Source organism: Schistocerca cancellata, chromosome 5 (genome assembly GCF_023864275.1).
Source record: "Schistocerca cancellata isolate TAMUIC-IGC-003103 chromosome 5, iqSchCanc2.1, whole genome shotgun sequence".
Lineage (NCBI taxonomy): Eukaryota > Metazoa > Arthropoda > Insecta > Orthoptera > Acrididae > Schistocerca > Schistocerca cancellata.
In genome coordinates, this window is record NC_064630.1 from 827,787,090 (window position 1) to 827,808,229 (window position 21,140).

At 39.8% G+C, this 21,140-nt stretch overlaps 1 protein-coding gene across 4 annotated transcripts in view; it reads right to left on the reverse strand.

The window, feature by feature from the left end:
- Window positions 1-16,612, reverse strand: part of LOC126187730 (peroxisomal acyl-coenzyme A oxidase 3-like) — a 135,610-nt gene extending 118,998 nt beyond the window's left edge. The window contains exons 1-3 of one of the 4 annotated variants that reach the window (XM_049928980.1): window positions 16,473-16,612; window positions 2,313-2,460; window positions 2,058-2,216 (exon numbers count right to left, since the gene is read on the reverse strand). In XM_049928980.1, the coding sequence (XP_049784937.1) occupies window positions 2,058-2,216; window positions 2,313-2,435 (282 nt within the window). In that variant the 5' untranslated portion in view covers window positions 2,436-2,460; window positions 16,473-16,612. The other 3 variants (XM_049928978.1, XM_049928979.1, XM_049928977.1) reach the window with 3 other exon arrangements.
- Window positions 16,613-21,140: the final 4,528 nt, after the last annotated feature.

Sequence of the window (21,140 nt, forward strand, 5' to 3'; positions counted from 1 at the left end):
ACTCTCCCAATGAATCTCACCCTGGTACCCGCCTTACCAACAATTAATTTTATATGATCATTCCACTTCAAATCGTTCCGCACGCATACTCCCAGATATTTTAGAGAAGTAACTGCTACCAGTGTTTGTTCCGCTATCATATAATCATACAATAAAGGATCCTTCTTTCTATGTATTCTCAATACATTACATTTGTCTATGTTAAGGGTCAGTTGCCACTCCCTGCACCAAGTGCCTATCCACTGCAGATCTTCCTGCATTTCGCTACAATTTTCTAATGCTGCAACTTCTCTGTATACTACGGCATCATCCGCGAAAAGCCGCATGGAACTTCCGACACTATCTACTAGGTCATTTATATATATTGTGAAAAGCAATGGTCCCATAACACTCCCCTGTGGCACGCCAGAGGTTACTTTAACGTCTGTAGACGTCTCTCAGTTGAGAACAACATGCTGTGTTCTGTTTGCTAAAAACTCTTCAATCCAGCCACACAGCTGGTCTGATATTCCGTAGGCTCTTACTTTGTTTATCAGGCGACAGTGCGGAACTGTATCGAACGCCTTCCAGAAGTCAAGAAAAATAGCATCTACCTGGGAGCCTGTATCTAATATTTTCTGGGTCTCATGAACAAATAGAGCGAGTTGGGTCTCACACGATCGCTGTTTCCGGAATCCATGTTGATTCCTACATAGTAGATTCTGAGTTTCCAAAAACGACACGATACTCGAGCAAAAAACATGTTCTAAAATTCTACAACAGATCGACGTCAGAGATATAGGTCTATAGTTTTGCCCATCTGCTCGATGACCCTTCTTGAAGACTGGGACTACCTGTGCTCTTTTCCAATCATTTGGAACCTTCCGTTCCTCTAGAGACTTGCGGTACACGGCTGTTAGAAGGGGGGCAAGTTCTTTCGCATACTCTGTGTAGAATCGAATTGGTATCCCGTCAGGTCCAGTGGACTTTCCTCTGTTGAGTGATTTCAGTTGCTTTTCTATTCCTTGGACACTTATTTCGATGTCAGCCATTTTTTCGATTGTGCGAGGATTTAGAGAAGGAACTGCAGTGCGGTCTTCCTCTGTGAAACAGCTTTGGAAAAAGGTGTTTAGTATTTCAGCTTTACGCTTGTCATCCTCTGTTTCAATGCCATCATCATCCCGGAGTGTCTGGACATGCTGTTTCGAGCCACTTACTGATTTAACGTAAGACCAGAACTTCCTAGGATTTTCTGTCAAGTCGGTACCTAGTATTTTACTTTCGAATTCACTAAACGCTTCACGCATAGCCCTCCTTACGCTAACTTTGACATCGTTTAGCTTCTGTTTGTCTGAGAGGTTTTGGCTGCGTTTAAATTTAGAGTGAAGCTCTCTTTGCTTTCGCAGTAATTTCCTAACTTTGTTGTTGTACCACGGTGGGTTTTTCCCGTCCCCCACAGTTTTACTCGGCACACACCTGTCTAAAACGCATTTTACGATTGCCTTGAACTTTTTCCATAAACACTCAACATTGTCAGTGTCGGAACAGAAATTTTCGTTTTGATCTGTTAGGTAGCCTGAAATCTGCCTTCTATTACTCTTGCTAAACAGATAAACCTTCCTCCCTTTTTTTATATTCCTATTAACTTCCATATTCAGGGATGCTGCAGCGGCCTTATGATCACCGATTCCCTGTTCTGCGCTTACAGAGTCAAAAAGTTCGGGTCTGTTTGTTATCAGTAGGTCCAAGATGTTATCTCCACGAGTCGGTTCTCTGTTTAATTGCTCGAGGTAATTTTCGGATAGTGCACTCAGTATAATGTCACTCAATGAGACATCACATCTGGATGCAGTTTTTGACATTCGGTCAGCATGACAAACAGACTATTAACTACCTTAGGGGCCACATATTATGAGCAGATAAGTATCTGACAAAATTCACTGAATCAGAAATGCAATTGCTCTGATATTTGCCCCATGTACCAAAAATGTAGTGTCGACATTCACACACCGTAAGTTAACTGTTTAGCCAGAAAGGAAGTTAATCCAGAAACAAAATTAGTGCTGTAATTGCCTTACCTTACGAGTGTCTTCCATTATCTCCTCTGGAGTTATTTTGTAAAGTTGTCTTAAACGATACAGTCTTCTTATGGCCACACGCCGCTGCTCATCCAGACTTAATGTTGTATTAGCATGCTGAAATTCTTGATCTTCCTCAAAGAGATTCCATATTTTCATCTGTTCTTACATAAGTCAAAAGCAACAAGTAAGTATGCAAACATATCAAATCACATACTCATATTTCTGAATGCTATATTGGGTAAATTATTGTACCTTATATTTCAAAATCTCTGGATCTTCTAAAAGCATCTTCATAGACTTCCAATTGAAAGAAGATCCTTTACGATAACAATCAAGAGGACCTGGTGGGAAGTCAGGCAGTAGATCTGTTGCCATTTTCACCTCTAACCTATTTTGGATCCTGAAATAATCAGAACAAAACTTTGTTTGTCCCACTCTCACTTATTTTACACGGTTTATAATATTCTACAAGTCTACACCACATACGGAGACTGAATAATACCACAACTCTGAAAAAGCTAAGAACAACAGAAAGGACTGTGCTAACAGAGTAACATTATTATTTGCCCACACCATCATTCATTTTTGATTATCTGGTGAACTGCCAGTCGAACACACTTTGGTGCAAGATAAATTTCACAAAAGCAAGATGCTGCAAATATAATAAACAAAAGTCAAGAAATTGTAAATGAATGAACTGAATGTTAACAAAATAAAACCCAAAGATGACACAAATGGGCCTACACAAGAAATTTCAGTTCATTGATTTGTAATAAGACCTTGTTGATTTTTGAGGTAGCATAACTCAATTACTACCCTGAAAGACCACTGTCATCACAGTGAAAGTAGGTAAACAAATGTGTGATGCTGATCTTCCTGTACACCGCTGGACACTGGGATGCTTCATGAATATGAAATATCTAGATAAACTTCCTTGCAATTAATCCATATGTTGAGAAATGTTTGCATTCATAATTGTTAAAATATTGGCTACCATTCCACAAGACATATTTTAAAGACAATAGCAGTACTCATTTCCCTAAAATTTTACAGGTTATGAAGTCATATTTAGCCCTTCCCACATGTCAAAAAGTAGGCAAAGCTGAGTGAAAGTTAATTGAATACTAAACTAGTAAGGAAGAATATTAGTTAAGAGGTTCCAAAGTGAAAAGGATCTCAGGAAATGTATCTGTCTCAAGAAGTTACTGAAAATCCATACAACTTTTAGACTGCGTGCTCACGATTGGTGAGAAATGCAGAAATAGAGTCCTGATAAATGAGTGCTATCAACAACAATAATTCCTAGCTCATTACAAATGTTTACAGTATATACCAAGAATATGCAACTTTTGTATGAAATATGTCACATCGATGACATCCTCAAAATCTGAGCCTGTGTAAATACACACACTTATCATACCTTCAGAACAGAAAGAAAATCTTTAAAACCTGTTTAATTTGTACCTCACTGTATAACTAGCTATCTCCTGGAACATTTACCACTACCACACCAACAGATATACAGTGACCACTGCACACATTGAAAACCTCCCTTCAGTATCTCCACTATCGTGGTGGTGGTGGTGGTGGTTAGTGTTTAACGTCCCGTCGACAACGAGGTCATTAGAGACGGCACTATTGTGAGCTGCTATCCCATTCTGCAAGATGGATACAAATGATGCAACCTATTCATATCCAAATATCAGTATGCTAAACAACTTCCTAACTCCTTTGCTTGTGTGAAGTCCATTTATTATACTATTATATTTTGAAACACTGCTTACCACTCACAAAGAATTATTTTCATTTTACAGTACTGTCCTGGTATGAAGCACCTCAAACACATCGGCTTTGAATTTGCGAGAGACTAGTGGACATGTATGTGTGAGTTACATTTGCGTGAGTGTGAACATGTGTGTATGTTGTCTACTACTGAGAAAGGCCTTGTTGGCCAAAAGATAACTTTCCGACAGTCTTTTTGTTGTGTCTTTCTGTGACTCAACAATTCTGCTATATGGTGAATAGCAATCAATCATTTTCATAATAATGTCATTATTCCATCCTGGATTTTCCATTGTTTCGTTTTACACCATCGCAAGATTTATAGTTATTCTTTGGATATCATATTAATTGCTTTTGCCAACTGTCACATTCCAACCTAACCTAGGCCGTTGGGTTACACTACAGACCAGCATGTCACCAAAAAGTAACCATCATTATATAACAGGACAAACTCAATGGCCATTATTAACAACATTAAGAAAAGGATAAATTTCTAGCACCGTAAAGACGACACATTGAGCTGCAGACGCCCAAATGTACAAGACTGTTACACACTTAGCTTTCAGCCAATGTGTTCTTGAGAAAAGAAAACACACACACATATTCACAAAAGCAAGAACACCTCACACATATAAGACTGCTTTTTCTGACCACTGTGGGCAGAATGAAATGGTGTCATGTCAATCAGAAGCAGTGATCTGGAATGGTGCGGAGAAGGGAAAGGGATAGCAGTGTACTGTGGGCAGTCAGCACTGCCTGACAAGAGCATGCAGGGACTAGATGATGGCCAGATAACACACTGTCAGGTGCAGCATTGGGAGGCTTTAGGGGGAGGAGCGCGCAGGCTGAGGTTGGGGTGTTGGGGGGGGGGGGGGGGGGGGAATGGGGAGTAGAAAAGGAGAGGGGAAAAGACCAGTTGTCTTGGCAGAGAGCGGAGCACACTGAAGGTGGGGACTGTTAATTTGGAGGAGGTGATATAGCAGTACATTAACACAGGTTGAGGCTGGGATAATTTTGGGAGCAAAGAATCTGTTGTAAGGATAACTCCCATTTGCACTGTTCAGAAAATCTGGTGCTGGAGGGGAAGATCCGGATGGCCCAGGTTATGACGCAGCCACTGAAATGGTCCACTTTGCTTGTGGCCACAGTTTGGTGGTGGCCATTCATGCTAGGAGACAGCTGGCTCGTAGTCACACTGACACAAAAAGCTATGCCCTGATCATAGCAGAGCTTGTATGTGACACAGACAGGTCACCTGTAAAAGCAGCCATGTCATATATCAGATCTGCTGCAATCACTGCATATATTTTTATATTGGCATGACTACCAACCACATGTCTACCAGGATGAGTACGCACGCCAAACTGTAGCCAAGGACAAAGTGGACTGTCCTGTGGCACAACATGCAGGTTTGATTTCAGTGGGTGCTTCACAATCTGGGCCATCTGGATCCTCGCCTCCATCACCAGCTTCTCTTAACTGCACAGTTAGGAGCTATCCTTGTGACACATTCTCCGCTTCCGAAAACATCCCAGCCTCAACCTAAGGTAACCTACTATCCCCACACCCCACTCCCAATAGTTTCCACCCCCTCCGACCTATCACCTCTTCTCAATTAATCACCCCCACCTCCACTGTGCTCTGATCTCTGCCAATGCCACCATTATTTTTCCCCTCTCTGCTGCTCTCCTTTTCTGCTCCGTTTCCCTCACCCCCCACAGCCTCCTGGCCCTCTGCCCTGCAGCCTTCTCTGCCCACCATCTAGTCCCTGCACACACCATCAGGCAGCGCCGACTCCTCGCGCCCCCCCCCCCCCTCCATACTCTGCTATCCCACTCCCTTCCCCACCCCATTCCAGACTGCTGCTTCTGCTCGACAAGCCACCGTTGCAATGTGACTGCAGTGGCCAGAGGAGTGGTTGTGTATGCATGAGGTATGCTAGCTTGTGCAAATGCATGTGTTTTCTTTTTTTTTTTACACCCTCATACTTAAAACAATGCATCATATGTTTCAAAACTCTAATTTAATAAGTTGTAATATATCTCGGGAACTTCAGTGTAGCAGTACACTACAAGTATCAATACTTTGTTAATGAATGTGTTACAGATAACTCAAAGAAATTATCTCAGATCTTTGAATATTTTTCAACACAAAAGCTTTTGAGAGTACTTCATCCAAAATTATACAGCAGTTATAGAAATCTAGCATTTTTGGTTGGAAGGAAATTAAATTTTTGCTGTATATCTCAAAGAGCATTATTCCTTAGCTCCTACTAACAAGAACTGAATTTGTCCAATTGTCACATAAACTTAACGTCTTCTCTACTTTTATTATCAGCTGTGACAGACTTTAGCAGGGAATTTCAAATGCCCACACAATGTTAGAAATCCAAATTACCACCAGTTTATAACATCTTATTCAAAATCCAAAAGTCCGCAGCTTCTTCCTGGAAATCACGTTGGCTGACACCAGTGATGATGAGTTAAGACAAGTCTTGTGAATTCCAGAATTTCTGAATAGCATATACATCCAAAGGCATTTTCCATTCAAGAATAGAGTCATGTCTTAACAGCAGAAAACAAGTCACATTAACAAATTATACAACAGAAATAGGACTAAAGTGCAGTGGGGGAACATAAAATATGTTCTGCAAGGTTTAATATCTAGATCTGTTTCCTGTTCATGGCATACATGAATGATCTATCCATGTCATTGGAGGGCTTTTCAGAAACTGTGACATTTCCTGATGGCAAGTTTGCCAATAAAAATCCCAAACATATCCAATCAGGAGAATAACGGAATGACCTTGAAATTGGATCACAGCAAATCTCTAAGTGTCCTAGTAATGCTTTGTTGTGCCATAAATGAATACAATGTTCTCAGTTTTCAATCTACATCAATTGAGATAAGGTTGTTGAGCTTTCGATAGGTATTCCCAAGATCATCCTCAGAGATTATGTTTAGCAAGACAAACCATCTGCATTGTCACAGAGAGCTGCATTACAGACAAACACTGTATAAGACAGAGATGATTGAACAAGTCGACCATTGCAGAACTCTAGAGAATGTCCACAGAATACTATTTGAGGAGAATGTGGCTAAATACTGGGATTCTACCATAAAAGAAGCAGCCAGGATTCGATTATGGTGCAAAAAGTTAAACAGAAAACACAGTAAAACAGTTAGTAGGCTGTGGAATGGAAACAGAGGGGAATGTTCACAGGTTGGAAGGAGTTTCAGTTTCATATGTGAGGCTGGCTTAGATGTCATGGTGCCCGCAGTAAATATTGACTCATGAACTTCTCTCCATCACCAAACTGATGATTCCTCAATTCCTCACAAGTGATCCCATATCTTAGTCAAATTTTACCATACATTATTTTTCGCCTCTATCAGATTCACTACCTCCTCATTAGTTACATGATCTGCCCACTCAATCAGCAGCATTTTGCTATAGCATCACATTTTAAAAATCTCCTACTCTCTTCTTCTCCAAACAGTTTATCATCCACATTCCACTTAGATACAAGGGCACACTTTTGACAAATACATTCAGAAAAACTGTCCAAACACTTAAATCAATATTTCAAACAATGGAAAATCCAGGATAGAATGTAACAATATGAAAAGGAAAGTTGCTACTCACCATAAAGCGGAGATGTTGAGTCGCAGGTAGGCACAACAAAAAGACTCTCACAATTATAGCTTTCAGCTGTTAAGTCCTTCATCAACAATAGACAGACACGCACACACACACACACACACACACACACACACACACACACACACACACACACAAACAAATAAACAAAAATGCAACTCACACATATGACTGCAGTCTCAGGCAACTGAAACCACACTGCAAGCAGCAGCACCTGTGCAGAAAGAACCACAGTCCACCATCTAAAAACTGATCCTGACCTTATACTCCTACCTGCGTACAAAGGCTCCACCACTGTTGTATTGAAACACAAGGATTACCTGGTGGAAGGACTATGTGAGCTGTCAGATACTTCCAACTACAAACCTTGCCACAGTGACCCCATCCCAGTAATCAAGCTGGATCTACAGTCATTACTCAAATCCTTAGGCCCATCCCAGAACCTCTCCCCAGTGTCCATTTCTCTGCTCACCCCTACCACTCCCCGCACTCCTACCTTCTACATGCTTCCAAAGTCCATAAACCTAATCACCCAGGACACCCTATAGTGGCCAGTTACTGTGTCCCCACTGAAAGAATCTCTGCTCTCACAGACCAACACCTTCCCTCCTGTATAAAAGATACCAATCATTTCCTCCACCAGCTCTCCACAATTCCTGTACCTTTATCACACAGTGCCCTGCTCATCACTATTGATGCCACCTCCTTGTAGACTAACATCCCTAATGCTAATGGCCTTACCACTATTGAACACTGCCTTTCCCAATGCCCGATGGATTCCAGACCAACAACCTCCTTCCTATTTGCCATGACCAACTATATCCTCACACACAATTACTTCTGCTTTGAAGGCATTACCTACAAACAAATCCAAGGTATGGCTATGGGCACACACGAGGCACCATCCTACACCAACCTATTCATGGGCCATCTAGAGGAATCCTTCCTAAAAACCTACAATTCCAAACCCTCACCTGGTTCAGATTAACTGATGACACCTTTGCATCTGGATCGAAGGTGAGGACACCCTATGCACATTCATCCAGAACCTCAACAATTTCTCCCCCATTTGCTTCACCAGGTCCTACTCAACCCAACAAGCCACCTTCCTAGATGTTGACCTCCACCTCAGAGATGGCTACATCACTACCTCCATCCACATCAAACCTACTAACCTCCAGCAATACCTCCACTTCGACAGCTGCCAGCCGTTCCATACCATGAAGTCTCTTCCGTACGGTCCAGCCACCCATGGTCATCGAATCCGCAGTGACAAGCAGTCCCTCTCGAAATATACCGAACATCTCACTGAAGCCTTCACTGATCATAATTATCCTCGCAACCTTGTACAAAAACAAAGCTCCCAAGCCTTATCTTTCCAGTCTCCCACCACCTCCCAAAGTCCTACCGTCCAGCCAAAAACAAGAGGAGCATTCCCCTCATAAATCAGTAGCACCCAGGACTGGAGCAACTGAATTGCATTCTCTGTCATGGTTTCGATTAACTCCTATTGTGCCCTGAAATGAGAAATGTCCTACACTCTGTCTTTCCCAACCCTCCCACAGTTGCATTCCGCCATCCACCGAACCTACACAACATACTCATCCATCCTTACAGAACCCCTGTTCCCAATACCTTACCTCATAATAGACATGTCCTATACATCCTCCCACTAACACCACCTACTCCAGTCCGGTCACAAACATCACCTATCCCATCAAAGACAGGGCTACCTGTGAAACCAGTCATGTGGCCTACAAGCTAAGCTGCAACCACTGTGCTATATTCTATGTACGCATGACAACCAACAAGCTGTCTGTCCACATGAATGGCCATTGACAAACTGTGGCCAAGAAACAAGTGGATCATCCTGCTGCTGAACACACTGCCAAACAAGATATCCTTCATTTCAACAACTACTTCACAGCCTATGCCCTCACCCATCCAGCCCCTCCCCTATTCCCATTCCAGCGCTACACAGCCATCATTCCACTACCACACCCAGTCTTTTTATTTCTCTCCTTTTCCATTGCTTCCCCCCCCCCCCCCCCCCACACCTCTCCCATGCCTTCAGTCTAACCCAAAGCACTTCGCTGTCTGCCACCCCCACCATATTATCCCTCCCCCTCCAGCCTACTCCTTACCCCCACCCAGTCACCACTCCCATCATGCACTGGTCCTGCTAATTGCAGTGTGGTTTCAGTGTATTCATCTCTTGGTCTCTCTCTACGATTTTTATCCACCAAGCTGTCACCCAATGCTAAATTTGTGATCCCTTGATGCCTCAGAACATGTCCTACCAACCGGTCACTTCTTTTTGTCAAGTTGTGCCACATACTCCTCTTCTCCCCAATTCTATTCAATACCTCCTCATTAGATATGTGATCTACCCATCTAATCTTCAGCATTCTTCTGTAGCTCCACATTTCGAAAGCTTCTATTCTCTTCTTGTCCAAACTATTTATCATCCATGTTTCACTTCCATACATGGCTACACTCCACACAAATACTTTCAGAAACGACTTCCTGACACTTAAATCTATACTCGATGTTAACAAATTTCTCTTCTTCAGAAACGCTTTTCTTGCCATTGCCAGTCTACATTTTATATCTTCTCTACTTCGACCGTCATCAGTTATTTTGCCCCCCAAATAGCAAAACTCCTTTACTACTTTAAGTGTCTCATTTCGTAATCTAATTCCCTCAGCATCACCCGACTTAATTCGACCACATTCCATTATCCTCGTTTTGCTTTTGTTGACGTTCATCTTATATCCTCCTTTCAAGACACTGTCCATTCCGTTCGACTGCTCTTCCAAGTCCTTTGCTGTCTCTGATAGAATTACAATGTCATCGGCGAACCTCAAAGTTTTTATTTCTTCTCCATGGATTTTAATACCTACTCTGAATATTTCTTTTGTTTCCTTTACTGCTTGCTCAATATACAGATTGAATAATATCGGGGAGAGGCTACAACCCTGTCTCACTCCCTTCCCAACCATTGCTTCCCTTTCGTGTCCCTCGACTATTATAACTGCCATCTGGTTTCTGTACAAATTGTAAATAGCCTCTTGCTCCCTGTATTTTACCACTGCCACCTTTAGAATTTGAAAGAGAGTATTCCAGTCAACATTGTCAAAAGCTTTCTCTAAGTCTACAAATGCCAGAAACATAGGTTTGCCTTTCCTTAATCTTTCTTCTAAGATAAGTCGTAAGGTCAGCATTGCCTCACGTTTTCCAATATTTCTACGGAATCCAAACTGATGTTCCCCGAGGTCGGCTTCTATCAGTTTTTCCATTCGTCTTTAAAGAATTCACGTTAGTATTTTGCAGCTGTGACTTATTAAACTGATAGTTTGGTAATATACACATCTGTCAACACCTGATTTCTTCGGGATTGGAATTATTATATTCTTCTTGAAGTCTGAGGGTATTTCTCCTGTCTCATACATCTTGCTCACCAGATGGTAGAGTTTTGTCAGGACTGGCTCTCCCAAGGCCATCAGTAGTTCTAATGGAATGTTGTCTATTCCCGGGGCCTTGTTTCGACTCAGGTCTTTCAGTGCTCTGTCAAACTCTTCACACAGTATCGTATCTCCCATTTCATCTTCATCTACATCCTCTTCCATTTCCATAAGCCTCTACATCCTTACATTTGTCCTCTAGCCATCCCTGCTTAGCCATTTTGCACTTCCTGCCGATCTCATTTTTGAGACGTCTGTATTCCTTTTTGCCTGCTTCATTTCCTGCATTTTTATATTTTCTCCCTTCATCAATTAAATTCAGTATTTCTTCTGTTACCCAAGGAGCTCTACTAGCCCTCGTCTTTTTACCTACTGGATCCTCTGCTGCCTTCACTACTTCATCCTCAGAGCTACCCATTGTTTTTCTTCTACTGTACTTCTTTCCCCCATTCCTGTCAATTGTTCCCTTATGCTCTCCCTGAAACTCTGTACAACCTCTGGTTCTTTCAGTTTATCCAGGCCCCATCTCTTTAAATTCCCACCTTTTTGCTGTTTTTTCAGCTTTAATCTACAGTTCATAACCAACAGATTGTGGTCGGAGTCCACATCTGCCCCTGGAAATGTCTTACAATTTAAAACCTGGTTCCTAAATCTCTGTCTTACCATTATATAATCTATCTGATACCTTCTAGTATCTCCAGGATTCTTCCATGTATACAACCTTCTTTCATGATTCATGAACAAAGTGTTAGCTATGATTAAGTTATGCTCTGTGCAAAACTCTGTCAGGCAGCTTCCTCTCTCATTTCTTAGCCCCAATCCATATTCACCTACTATGTTTCCTTCTCTCCCTTTTCCTACTCTCGAATTCCAGTCACCCATGACTATTAAATTTTCGTCTCCCTTCACTACCTGAATAATTTCTTTTATCTCATCATACATTTCTTCAGTTTCTTCATCATCTGCAGAGCTAGTTGGCATATAAACTTGCATTACTGTAGTAGACATGGGCTTCGTGTCTATCTTGGCCACAATAATGTGTTCACTATGCTGTTTGTAGTAGTTTTTTATTCATTATTAAACCTACTCCTGCATTACCCCTATTTGATTTTGTGTTTATAACCCTGTATTCACCTGACCAAAAGTCTTGTTCCTCCTGCCACCGAACTTCACGAATTCCCACTACACCTAACTTTAACCTATCCATTTCCCTTTTTAAATTCTCTAATCTACTTGCCCGGTTAAGGGATCTGACGTTCCACACTCCAATCCGTAGAACACAAGTTTTCTTTTTCCTGATAACGACGTCCTCTTGAGTAGTTCCCACCCGGAGATCTGAATGGGGGACTATTTTACCTCCGGAATGCTTTACCCAAGAGGACGCCATCATCATTTATCCATACAGTAAAGCTGCATGCTCTCAGGAAAAATTACGGCCGTAGTTTCCCCTTGCTTTCAGCCATTCGCAGTACCAGCACAGTAAGGCCGTTTTGGTTAATGTTGCAAGGCCAGGTCAGTCAATCATCCAGACTCTTGCCCCTGCAACTACTGAAAAGGCTGCTGCCCCTCTTCAGGAACCACACATTTGTCTGGCCTCTCAACAGATACCCCTCCGTTGTGGTTGCACCTGCCCGAAGAAAGCAGGTGTTGACAGATGTGAAAATTACCGAACTATCAGTTTAATAAGTCACAGCTGCAAAATACTAACGCGAATTCTTTAGACGAATGGAAAAACTGGTAGAAGCCAACCTTGGGGAAGATCAGTTTGGATTCCGTAGACATGTTGGAACACATGAGGCAATACTGACCTTACGACTTATCTTAGAAGAAAGATTAAGGAAAGGCAAACCTAGGTTTCTAGCATTTGTAGACTTAGAGAAAGCTTTTGACAATGTTGACTGGAATACTCTCTTTCAAATTCTAAAGGTGGCAGGGGTAAAATACAGGGAGCGAGAGGCTATTTACAATTTGTACAGAAACTGAAAATACCAATACCAAATGTCAACTTTGACTCATGCTGCAATGATTTTGTGTTATGTGGTGTCATACATGTGTAAACAGAAATAGAACAGAAAATTGACAATATTTATTTTGCTTCTACATTATTTTTAAGAATGTAGGTTGTGGTAACACACTGATCTGCACTGCGATGATCAAGGTTGGGAGCTAATAGTTTTGTTGTGAACTGGAATAACTAATGAGAGAGATGCCATTCTAATAACAATAACTCTTGTTATGAGAGTTATTTTACACTTACTCACTGAGTGGTTTAAATTCACCATTTAGATGGCATCACAGTTATTCTGTACAGGTGCTATTTGCAGGTTCAATATTTACAATCTGGCAGAAGCCTCTTCACGGACTATGAAATTCTTATACTTTCAAGTAAATACAGATATTCACTAACCATCTTTGGAGTTAATAAGAAAAGTTAATTTAGGATGAGCAGTGCACTTCATGTCCACAATACTAGAAATACAACTACTTCTTATTTGCAGTAGGCATTCTTTAAATGGTTCACAATGGAGTTTCATATTCCGGTGCACAAGTGCATAACAGATATCAGATAGAAAAATTAAAGTCCTCGGATTTTGAAAATCAAAGCAAAAGAATGCCTCAGCACCACTCTGCCTACAATTAATTACGATTTTTGTTGTTACTTCATATTGATATATAGTAGGTCACACAAATAGTATCATACCAGGCTTAAACTTATTACCACATCGTTATCAGACGATCAGAAAAAGGGGGATGGTGAAACACTAGAAAACTAAATTACAACTCAAAGTACTTTAATTTGTCAACTGAACAGGTCTGGAAAGTCATTCATAATATATCAGCACTTGGACTGTTGAAACTGAAGGTTACACTCCACCATAATATAGCATGAAAACCATTCACAACACAAAAACAGTCAGACAGAGAGAGCCTTCTCAGGGTATAAATCAATGAAAAATTAGCACATATACACTTCACCACACGTGTACAGTAACTTTTGCCCAGCTAGCTACACTGTGCTGGCCGTGACATTGCAGTTGCACAGTGATAGTGTATTTGTGTGAATGAGTCATTCAAAACCTAATCAAACTACCAGTCTTGTTTATGTGCCTAGCAGTCATAATTAACTTGCTGACAGTATGATTTATGGAACTAGTCTGCAATAGCTGCTTCTTGTTTTTAATGTATAACTTGAATCATTCCAGGGAACTTTCCTAGTGACAGTTTCACAAAACATGGTGTGTGAATGAATGAAAGGACGAATGTTGCCTGTGACTGATCATTATGATCATTATTAATGTTCATATTTTGTGCTCCAGCATTCTGACATCCACAGGTCACCCTCTGACAACACTGAAACTCTGTAAGAGGGCGGGAAGGGGGGGGGGGCAGATGTAATATTTTTCTGAAAGAGAAACAAACATCTTTTACTCTGTGATGGAATCAAATAAATAACACTTTATGACAACTATCTGAAATTTTATTTCAGTAGCTCTGATGATCAGCACTCTAAATAACTAAAGATTCACACAGTATTTCCTAACTGTTAAGTTGTGACTCACAATCTATCATCAATAATTTAGATGTTTGGATTATAGGAGAACAGTTTTCCCTTTGTGACACTCTTGGCAGCCTGACACTTAACACAAAGTGAAAAATATTCATATTTTGTTTTACTAAGCATGTAGTTGTCCTACTTTGTAGCTTGAATAACATGATTTTTGGATGACAGATTGTACCGTCTGTGGGTCAGGAGAGAGGGCCAGTGTTGACTGTGTGTAGCCAGCTGTACTTGACAAAGCTCTGCATCTACCAGTAAAACATACAACACAGCAAGCATGTGACTCAATACCAATACACGCAAAATGCAAGGCTAATTAGAACACTGATAAGTTGACTCAAATGTTTATATCATCTTCTTTTGAACACAGATGTAGGTATCATTGTCTTGATTCATATACAAAAGAGATTACTTCATAGGTACAATTTCTGATGCTACTTTTCTGCACAACTGTCTCAAGGCCTAATAGAGTACTACTCAACAAAAGTATGTTTTCAGCAAAAGTCAGCAATGAGGAAACTGTATAAAACTGGTAACTGAATGACTTGCATCCTTGACAAAATCGTATACAATAGCCAACTGAATGTCTTGTATATAGATCTTTAAATATCATGAAACTCTTCACCGTTACACATACTTCGCAATACACCGATTCTTAAACGAACTGTGGCAAAAAATCAAATACATGGAAACGAGTCTCATACATTACCCTGTCTTCGTTTGTGGGGAATTCATTGGTTAATTAAACTCTACATAGGCCTACATGAGGTGAAACGTTTGTTCCTAAAATTGTAAACTAAAGGCATACCTAATGATGGATCATTCCTTTCGTGGAAAGATGCCGCAAAATCTATGCCAAAAACCACTTTACAGTTTAAATGAGTTCTTTGACAGTGAAACAGCAAATTGGACTCCCGAAACAATGCAGCGACATATGAAATCAAGTGAACATGTACGTTTGAAAAAGTTCTCACTCTAAACGTTATTAAGTGTTATGCTATACTTATGCTATTTTTTCTGTATTATTGTGCATGCTTATGCTAATTTGTTCTTGTATTATAATGCTTGTGTAATCGTAACCTTGTAACTCTGACGCAGTCTGTCAAGTCTTCCCAGTTTGTTTTCCTAATTGACAGTTAACTTCCGATATTTAGACACCAATATTATAGTCTATACACGACTATGTTCGCGATACTGCGAAGTAACAAGTCGCTTTAAAAGCTGGGCAACTGTGAGGCTAGGGAAAAAAAATTATGCAAAAAATCATCAGCAAACTTTACATCACGCGAATTCTTGAACGACCGGTACTGCCCGGTAGTAATATCTCCTACAAGTAAATTGTTGCTCAGGACTCGGACCTTTATTCATTAAATAAGTACGTAGGCCAATTACACGTGAGGAATAAAAAGATTCCGATACTACTAAAACTTTATAAACATATTTTAGTAAAGTTTTATAATCACGTCAGTGGCATGTCATGTTTTTATTATTTTTGGAAAAACCAACCACGGCCCAATTAACTTCTATGCAAATTACACGTTACTTTGCTGTTAACAACCACATGAGACAAAATGCAGGCGTTTTTTTTCATCTTTATTGTTCTTTACGCGTAGTTCAAGCATTGTGGGCAAGGGATGCTGTGTCGATTGTCAAGCAAACGATGTAATAATGCAAGTAGTTGGATGTGACAAACTGTTCACATTTTGAAATTTCGGAGTCCTGTCGTTTTTCGGGAGCCCTATTAATAAAATTTTAAAGCGCCCACAACACAAAGGAAAACTGTTTTCCTTTATATCGCCAATAAAAACGAAACAAGAGCATAAAAGAGCCGGGTAGTTTATCTCTTTCCTTAAATTCTTTGGCCAAATAATATGTCATAGACTATGGAAAGCAAAATAAAGTTTTACGGTGGTTCTGGAATACAGGAAAGTGGACTGATTACTTACTGCTGTAACGTGGAACTTCTGCCTGACGCGGCCGTAGCACAATTGCGATTGATTACTGAATATGCCGCGATAATATTATTACTTGCTGTCCCAAATGTATAGATAAGATACGAGATTCCAAATTCTACCTTTGAGTTGATCCTTTGACCTCACAATGAAAAACATTTCGGTAGGTCACGTATTGTGTACAACCCCCCCCCCCTTCCCTTTACCATTCCTCTACACGTTTTTTTGTACCAAATATTATATATAGGACGCAACTACTATACAAGCTATATCGCATTTATTTTTATTACATTACATATTACATCCGGAAATGCTGTCAGTAACATTTAATTTGCCACTCCTGTAGAGAAGTTGTTGCCCGCATTTTATAGCCAGCAAGAAAATATTGTACGTAACTCATGAAAAATGAGAAAAAAAAGACATTTAACATAAGGTAGTCCTGTTTGGACGGCAAACGTAACAAGTTTAGATTTTAAACATCTTCGCCTTACAACTGTACAGATAATATTAGATTTTAGGGATGAAAATGTCAAGAAGAAAACAAAGTTCTGTAGTGCCTTATGGCATCATGTTTTGAAGTAACTCATCGTTACGTTAAGAAATAATTGTTACACAATAAATACGTAAACAAGCAAATGCTCTACCGACAGATAAGACATATCTTTCTATCTTCACTCATCCAGGAGTAATTGCCCTGCAAGGTATGAGGCAGAACTGCTGTGAAAATAGGAATGTATGAGAGAGGTATAAATTTAATACTAAAAGGAGAAATGTTTTACAACATTTTCTGTCTCTCAGCTCCCCCTTCCCATCCACACATTGCTTTATACTCAGAAATCATTGTATAGGGTAGGAGGATATGAATTCAGTTTGTGTTTGAAGTACAATTTCTCTATATCACTGGGTAAGTGGTCAAAGGTTATTATAACTGAATACCTCATTTCTTTTTGTGCCGCAGAATATTACTGTCATTTTCAACCAGTGATTGATTGTTGACAAGAAATTACAACATGTCATCTTGAGAACCATAGATCAAGTTACTCAAGTGTGTGCAGCGTTTCTTAACAAAACTACGGGTCTATGGGGTATGAAACTAACTGTGTGACTGGGCTGAGGATTTCTTGGTAGGGGAGAAACAGCATACTGGATGAAGAGTCATCAACAGACCTTCACTCATTTCTTTATTTATTGTATTTTTTTGCGTAGAGCACCAACTGATGGATTTTGTAAATGTCATAGCAATTTTTCACAAGTTTTGTTCCTTAATATAGTTTGGCAGTTGTTACACCAAATTTGGCCATTAATGATTGACTGATTGATTGATTTTTATTGTTGCAGAGACCTCAGAGATCATCTGAGGCATTACAAAAGTCAATATTACACAATATAAATGTTACACAAATAACTACAAAAACAAGAAAAATATTACACAATATAAATATTACACAAATAATCATGGCACCTTCACACAAATACAAAACAGAGAAACTTCTGGTACAAATTGATATTGCATAGTAAATTTAGCCAATTACAGACTTACTCATATATAGAAGCATATAAAAACTGATCACAAAGTGTAGTCATACCATATTCTTTGCCTCCCTTAAAAATTCATCGGTTTCATAAATGCTGAGCTCAAGAAGAAATTCTTTTACTTTTTTTTTGAATTGTTGAATTGGAATATCCCTGATATGTTGGGGTATGGCATTAAAAAATTTTATGGACTTGTATAAGAAGCACTTTTGTGTTTTTTTATATTTACATTGGAAAGAAACTAGGTCCTGCTTGTTTCTTGTGTTATAATTATGTCGCATGTCATACTGTTGATAACTCTGATAGTTTTCCTTAATATTCATTACACACTGTAGTACAAATATTGACGGCAGGGTCATAATCTGTAATTTTTTAAAGCTTGGCCTACAGTGAGCTCTGGGTGCCAAGCTACATATCAGTCTTATTGCCTTCTTTTGTAGTTTGAAGACATTAGCTGCCTTGCTTTGATGTCCCCACAGTATTGTACCATAGGAAATATGACTGTATTAAAGCAAAATAAACCACTTTAAGTACTGGCATATTTAGACAAAGACGCAGCTTCCTTAGAGCAAATATTCCTTTGCTAATACTGCTTCCCACTTTTTCTATATGGCTACCCCAGGATAATTTTGAATCAATTGAGATTCCAAGGAAATTTACAGCATTTGAGATCTGCTCAAGTTCAGTGTTATTATTCCACGATACATACATGTCTTGTAATTTTATTTTATTATTATTATTATTATTATTATTATTATTTATTTATTTATTTATTTTTTTTTTTTTTTCGGTTGACACAAAGGGAATTGGACTGTGGTCTTTTGTTTTTTGTTGGTTCTTTGTTTGTAGGTCCAGACTTCCATTCCTATGTTGTAGACATGCATAGCAAAGTTCTTGGTTGCTTTGGTTCAATGTATCTCCAAAAATGTAGTTAATTTCTAAATATACAATGAGTAAATTGTGAAGTATGTTTGATGTACAAAAATTTCCCTGTAGGAGTCTCTGTACCCAAGTCTGTGGAGAATCTTGATTGATTTTTTCTGCAGGATTAATATTGTATTCATTAAAATGTCAGCAGCCCAGCCCCATGTGTGTATCCCATAATTAATCAATGGAAAAATTGCCCCATAATAAATTTGATTTAATGTCGGATCAGCGACTACTTTTGATAACTGGCTAATAATATGTAGTGAACTACTGATTTTATTAGGTATAAATCTGATGCAGCTTACCCATTGTAGATTTTCATCTAGGTATGTACATTTAAATCTACATTCATCTGTGTCTATAGCTTTAATTCTGCCTATATTACTGACAGAGTTTTGGTGTGAATTTGCAAGTTTAAATGGCAACAACTAAGATTTATGTCTACAGTCTGCAAATCATCGTGAGGTGTATGGCTGAGAGTATGTCCCATTGTACAAGTTATTAGGGCTTCTTTCCACTGTATTGATGCATGGAAGTGGGAAGAATGGTTGGTTGTATCCATCTCTGTGTGCTGTAATTACTCTAATCAGATCCCCACAATCGCTATGTGGACGATGCATAGAGAGTTGTAGTATATTCCTAGCTTCATCATTTAATACCGATTCTTGAAACATTCTTAGCAGACTTTCTCAGGATAGTTTACATGGATCTTCAAGAGTCTGCCAGCTCAGTTTTTCCAGTATCTCTGTGACACTTTCCCACGGATCAAACATGCCTGTGACCATTCATGCTGCCCTTCTCTGTACATGTTCAGTATCCCCAGTTAGTCCTATTTGGTATGGGTCCCAGACACTTGAGCAATAATCTAGAACTGGTTGCATGAGTGGTTTGTAAGCAGACTCTGTTGTAGACTGATTCCAGTTCTCTAGTGTTCTACCAATTAACCAGAGGCTTTGCCTTTATTAAGTGATTTAAGTTGCTTTGTTACACCAAAGATATCTACTTCTGAGTTACTCATGTCGGCAGTTCTTCTTGGTCCGAGTTCTGGAATATTTACTTCATTGTCTTTGGTGAAGTGATTTTGGTAAACGGTATTTAATGACTCTGCTTTACTGGGACCAGTAACATCACCACTGTTAACACACAGTAAAGGCATTGATTGTGTCTTTGCACTGGTGTACTTTACATATGACCAGAATCTCTTTGTGTTTTCTTCCGGATTTCAAGACAGAGTTTCATTGTGAAAAGTATTAAAGCATCTCGCATTGAAGTACGCGCTATATTTCAAGCTTCTGTAAAACTCTGCCAATCGTGAGGGTTTTGCATTGTTTTAAATTTGGCATGCTTTTTTTGTAGCTTCTGCAACAGTTTTCTGACCTGTTTTGTGTACCATGGGGGACCAGTACCATCTCTTAATAATTAATTTTGTATATGTCTGTCAGTAGCCACTGATACTATTTCTTTGAATTTAAACCACATCTGGTCTGCATTTACAGAGTGGAAAGATTGGAGACTGATTCTTTGGAAGGCCTCAAGCAGAGTTTTATCTGCTTTTTTAATAGATGTATTTTGCATTTATTTTTGGTGGGTTTGGATGTTACAGTATTCAGTCTTGCTACAGAAACCTTGTCATCACTAATCCCTGTTACAAGCTCTCGACCAGAGCTAGCCTCCACATCCTTTGGTAATGGCCACCCAAGAGTCCGTACGTCCTTGAACAACATGGACAATCAGTGATCTTTCTGTGGACCCAAGGACATGTCGGAATCCTGGGAAATTAACTTACTGACAGGCTAACCAAAGAGGCTACTCATAAACCGAGTCTGGAGATCGGTGTACTACAATCTGATTTTCAGTAGGCATTATGGCACAAGGGTAGGGTTGTTTTGGGGGCAGTAGACCAGAAAACCTAAATCAGGATGGCCGGATGCGGATTGAACCGACGTCCTCCTGAATGCGAGTCCAATGTGCTACCCACTGCACCAACTCACTCGGTATGGCACAAGGCTTTTGGGCTTTGGAATACAGCATGGTGCTCCCTGACTTTGCTGAATAACTTAAGTATGCTAAAAGAGACAACAAATGTGTGGAGATCCTCAATGGGAACATCTAGCAAGGGCTCCATTGTCCTTTGCCAGCTCCGTATCAGCCATACTTGGCTGACTCACGGTCACCTCCTACATTACAAGGACACACCTCAGT